General features: G+C 30.0%; 1 protein-coding gene across 1 annotated transcript; it reads right to left on the bottom strand.

Moving 5' to 3' along the window:
• Positions 1 to 3,076: 3,076 nt before the first annotated feature.
• LOC143598691 (LOB domain-containing protein 12-like) lies at positions 3,077 to 4,372 on the bottom strand. The gene is made up of 2 exons (XM_077076842.1): positions 4,097 to 4,372; positions 3,077 to 3,611 (listed from the first exon to the last, which is right to left on the bottom strand). The coding sequence occupies exons 1-2, from the start codon at positions 4,253 to 4,255 to the stop codon at positions 3,252 to 3,254; spliced, it is 519 nt and encodes a 172-aa protein (XP_076932957.1). The 5' UTR covers positions 4,256 to 4,372; the 3' UTR covers positions 3,077 to 3,251.
• Positions 4,373 to 5,413: the final 1,041 nt, after the last annotated feature.

The raw sequence follows: 5,413 nt of genomic DNA, 5'->3' as shown, positions 1-5,413 counted from the left end.
CTCGGCTCGTTTACCATTTATTAGTTATTTTTTAAATAATATAATTATTTTTATATATTATTTTCTATTATAATTTTCTGTATAAATAATATATATATATATATATATATATATATATATTATTTAGTTATTTTTATTTATTTTTTATAACATTATATATATTAATTAATAATTATTAAATATATATTTTAAAAAATTATATAAATGGCAAGCTCGTTTAGGCTCGCGAGCCGGCTCGAGCTCGATAGGTGAAGCTCGGGCTCGTGCTCATTTATTAAACGAGTTTACTTTTAGGCTTGAGCTCGGGCTCGGGCTCGATTAAGCTCGGCTCTTTTGAGCTTTTTAACGAGCCGATCCCGAGTAGCTCGGCTCGTTTGCACCCCTAAGCAGCAGTTTTGTTACCGCTAATGACATCATCCTGACAATTGATGTTGCTTGATTGGTTTCCCCTGCCCATGTCGTAGAAGTTGCCACTCCTAACGTGTTATCAAGCACATATATTATCAACGGTCACATATGAACACGTAGGCATGTATAAGCGCATTGGTACATGTATACTAACATGTAAGTGGATAATCACATATCTTAAACACGTATCATATTTTATTAAGCCTAAAATACGAAAAATTGATCGTATATTAGGGGGTTATATTATTTGGCGAAATTTTTGGAATAAATCTGTTTAAAAAATTAAAGGCTAGTATTTTAACTTGGCTAGCTTTCTTCTATAATTTTAACTTGGCTAGCTTTCTTCTATAGATTGGAACTTTAATGACACTTCTTGCCCTTGTATTGACGTCTAGTAATATGATGCATAGCAATACTTGTAATCCTTTTCCAGTCAAATGCATTGATACAAAAATCATAATTACATATTGATTTAATACCACTTTAATATCAACATATTATGACATATTATAGGTGTTCTGTTTAATTTCTGGCTTCATGATAAAACAGTATATATACTTTTTATTGTTATTGAAAAAATCATTTATTGACTTTGAAAGGAACCAGAATCGTTTAGTTTAGTAAACGATGACAGAAACCATCTCCAACAATTTTTGGTTCAAACCAGCCACATCATTGCCACATCAGCTTTCTTAAAAACCATCTTTTTTACTCCAACAATACACATTCTTAAACCATCTTTAAATTTCCACATCATCACTTACTTTTACATTTATTTTTAAATAAGAATTTCACAATACTATAAAATATATAATCAAGATATGAACATACTTTTTGCGGATCACTCACATATGAACCCGAAGAGACTAGCGATTCACAAGAAAATATTTAATCGTTAAACTTGTCGTTACGTAAAAAATAGACATACAAAAAAATACATATTTGTATATATGTATAATATTTTAATATATTTTATAAATATAAATTTGGTGTGTATGTGTGTATATATATGTGTGTGTGTGTGGTGGAAGATGTGATGTTAGGGGCCCACAATTGATGGTTTTTGATGGTTTAAAAAACCAAACTTGAAACATTGGTTTTTGGTTTAAACCAAACTCTCCAATGGTTTCTTAGTTTTTAGGTTGGTTTGAACCAAACAAAAACCACCACTAATGGAGATGCTCTAACATTTAAAAATTATATAAAACATGTACATCTGACTAAAATTGATTCACCGCGTATAAAGTCAAAAAAATATATTTTCTTGCATTTCTCCAACCTAGACTTTTGTATATGATTAAATCAATAAAGAAAATCAAGAAACAAACTTGTGTTTTAAGTCAACTTGAAACTCATTTTACAAGAAACTTACACATATGTAATATGTTTTTCCAAATATTGACCACTAGCCTTGGTGCTCGAGAGTCGGTTAGTAATTAATTCATTTATAATTAAATATATATACATGGTGGATCTATGAAGTTTTTCAAATAGTCCTAATTTTACGGTATTCAGATTTTTCACTAACGACCATATATTAGAATTTTTGAATCGGTCGTCGTTCAGGTCAGGTCGAGGCTAGTTTCAACTTCTATTCAAGATTTCAAGTATTCAATCATGTTTAAAACTAAAAGAATTAGTCACAAATTCCAAATTGCTTATGCCGGCCACTCCACATTGGGTGAAAAGGTGGGGTTCATCGCTGTATCACATTTCTTGTAATATTGGTTGAAAACTTGAAAAGGTACTTGTTGCCTACTATGAGCACATGCACGGATTGGGCGAGTTTCCATGACTTGTTTTGGATTACTCAAATAGAACATAAATAGCGCAAGTCAATTGATGTTGTGAAGACATCTGAATATTACAACAATTTCAAATATAATGTAATATATATCTATAGTTAACATTTTCAAATTCAGTGTGTAATTAAATTGATATATAAAGCTGTCATATGCATGATGTCAAAAGATATTAATAGGGTAGTGTATCTTTATGTGAGTTTGTACTACATAAACATACACATCTCAGATTAATACACATATGCATAAATACACATGATTCACACGTTAACACTAAGACAGACTATAACACACTAACACTAAGAGGCTGTTTGTTTACATCTTAATGGAACCATTCAGATGTAAACATCTTATTCATTCAGATTTCAGATTTTTTGTTTTCAAACAGAAAAACATCTGAATGGTTAAAATTAGGTCTGAATCATTCAGACTTATTGTTGTTGCTGAATATGACAGATACTCATTCAGATTTGACTCATTTAAATCTGAATGAACCAAACAACCCCTAAGACACACACACACACATACATACATATATATATATATATACATATAGACACTTAACATTAATAAGATTCATAAATTTACAAATTTTATAGAAAGAAATAAAGATTCTAACGAAGTTGCCAAACAAAATAAATCTCTTTATAATAGAGAAGAGTTAAAGATTAATGGGAATGCTTCAAGATTCATTCTTTGAAAGATATTTCTAGATGTAAAATACTTTATAAATTAAATTATTACACACTTATTGTGAAGCTTATGATAAAAAGTTTATGTTTTACATCTTTTATAGATATATTACATATTACAGAATAATTTCTTGGTGTGTATCAAATCATAATAATATATATGATATTAAAAAAAAAGTCAACAACACACACATTAAGAAGCAAGTAATCGAGGAAGAAGAAATAAAGCACCAAAAGCAATATAGTAATAACCAAAAGCAGTTGATGAAAACTGAAATTCATATTAAACTAGCTACCTAGAAACTGAGACCTAACACAAGTACACAAAGTGGGAACTGAAATACAAGGTTTATGTCCAAAGAGACTCTCTTTTTAGAGGATCCTGGATTACATTAATGTTGTTAAATGAACTGTAGCTCAAGAACTGTGGCATCTGGTCACCAAAGTCGCCTGTGTTACTGCTCGATAACAGCATCGATTTTGTTCCACAATCCACCATTGATGGATGAATTGCTGGTAGCTCAGGCTCTGGCTGCATCATGCACAAGATCTCAGTTTGAGCCATTGCAAGCTGCATTTGTAGCTGAGAGACTTGGTTTTGTAAGTAGGATATCGCACCCACACATCCGTATACTGGATCTCGCATTCTTGCGGTTGCTTCATACACCAGACTGCTAACGGCATCTGCTCTCTGGTGAACCGGTAGCTCCTATATGTGTCATAAACATTAAGGGTTAAAAGATATTAATATTTTGTAATATATATATATATATATATATATATGAATATTTTTAAAACTATAGGTTAAATTGTTCCTTTTGCAAGTTCTTTAAAAAAAATAATTTGTCGTTAAGGTGGAGAACTGAACAAAGAATTCTCTTTTTTCATCATCAATCGAATCACTGTTTGCAACCCAGGATTCTATTTTATCATTAATCCAGTCCCCATTCACGTTTTTTCTTTTTCTTATTTTGAAACCATGATACAATAAAGGTTTCTTTGTGACATAATAAGGCTACATGTTTAATCAAATAAAAATGCCATCTTTAAGTTACAAAAACACCTTACTTTTTTAAGGAAAACAAGAACCCTAATTTAAAAGATTTCGGTTCTTGATCGATCACATATATATATATATCGGCATACAAACATATATAGATAGATATATAGAGAATGAACTAGAGAGAACAATACCTGCAGCATCTTACTGACATTTCTAGCACCAAAGACTTTGTGAACAATGGCAAACTTATGAGGATCATCAGGTGGGAAATAAGGAGCAAAGATGCAGTCTTTCGCACACCGACGCCTCAACAATTTGCAAGATGCACATGGTGAACTTCCTGATCCCATTTGTTCTTTTGGTAAATTAATTAACCCCTGGAAGTAATTAAATATTAATTTGAAACTTGGCTGCAAGATGGAAGATGTTGATGAAAAAGAAAGAACACCAAAAGTAGAATAAAGTATAAAAGGTGTAGTTTGGAAGAGAATGAGCTTTGCCACTACCCTATTTATAATAATACTCTTGTAATGAATCAAAACATCTATATATTAATTTATTGATTATAATACTCAATTTCTCCATAAACCAGTTAAGAATTTATGTATACACTTCGTTAGCATATTTAACTATAGTATATTTTTTCATGCACCGCCATATATACATATAATGATATATCATGTACACACATGCATGTGTAACAATCAACACATGTGCACATATATATGTGTGTGTATGTACATGTAATAACATTATTCTTTTTGAATTCCAGTCACTGTCGCTGAATGTTTAAGTAAATATGTTAATATTAGAGTAATTATTAATAATCACAATTTAGTGAATTAAAGTAAATTATTATTACTCTAATTTGTTTCTTAATGTACTTACTTTAGTTAAAATTTGTAAAGTAATTTATATGTTTAATAAGTTATTTTTATTTGTATAATGTATCACCTCTATATTATATTATATATATTAAAATATAAAGAAAAAGTCAACACAAAATCAAGTGTGAAAGCCAAACCCAACTCATTTTATTAAATCCATGATAATATAATGATTAAACAATAATAAGATTGAAAACCAGCTAACAACAGTGTGAGGAAAAAGGGGATTTGCTTCAGTTAGAAAAAGTTTGATAATTGTCTCTTTTATACACTGAATTTACATGTTTGTCCTTCGTTACATGCATGTGAAATATGATCTCTTGTTGTCTACGAAATATAGCATTTGACTAATATGAATACATATTATTTTGATCATAGTTAATAGTTAATTATATCTTTAAAAAATAAAAATTTAGATGTGTTCATTTTATTTTTATATGTTTAATTGTGATTTTTTGAAACATCTCAAGGGTAGTTTGGTAAATAGGATTCCAATGGCATTGACCACCGCCTCGGCGCGTGATAGGTTGGCCATGTCCATGCATTATTTTATAATCATGATTTTTAGTCTCCACGTCCTGTTTAGACTCTTATTATAATTTTCACTTGCACTTTTGAATT

This window comes from Bidens hawaiensis, unplaced genomic scaffold (genome assembly GCF_021521415.1).
Source record: "Bidens hawaiensis isolate Kalapana, Puna unplaced genomic scaffold, B.hawaiensis_p1.1 tig00050714_1, whole genome shotgun sequence".
NCBI classification, from domain to species: domain Eukaryota; kingdom Viridiplantae; phylum Streptophyta; class Magnoliopsida; order Asterales; family Asteraceae; genus Bidens; species Bidens hawaiensis.
The sequence above is the reverse complement of the archived record's forward strand: the minus strand, read 5'-3'. Positions and strand labels throughout refer to the sequence as shown.

Bases quoted from the DNA above. Each gene is read 5' to 3' on its own strand.
- LOC143598691 (XM_077076842.1), bottom strand. From the start codon at position 4,255: ATGGGATCAGGAAGTTCACCATGTGCATCTTGCAAATTGTTGAGGCGT. The intron at 3,612-4,096 runs GTATTGTTCTCT...TGACACATATAG, and splicing joins ATGTCAGTAAGATGCTGCAG to GAGCTACCGGTTCACCAGAG.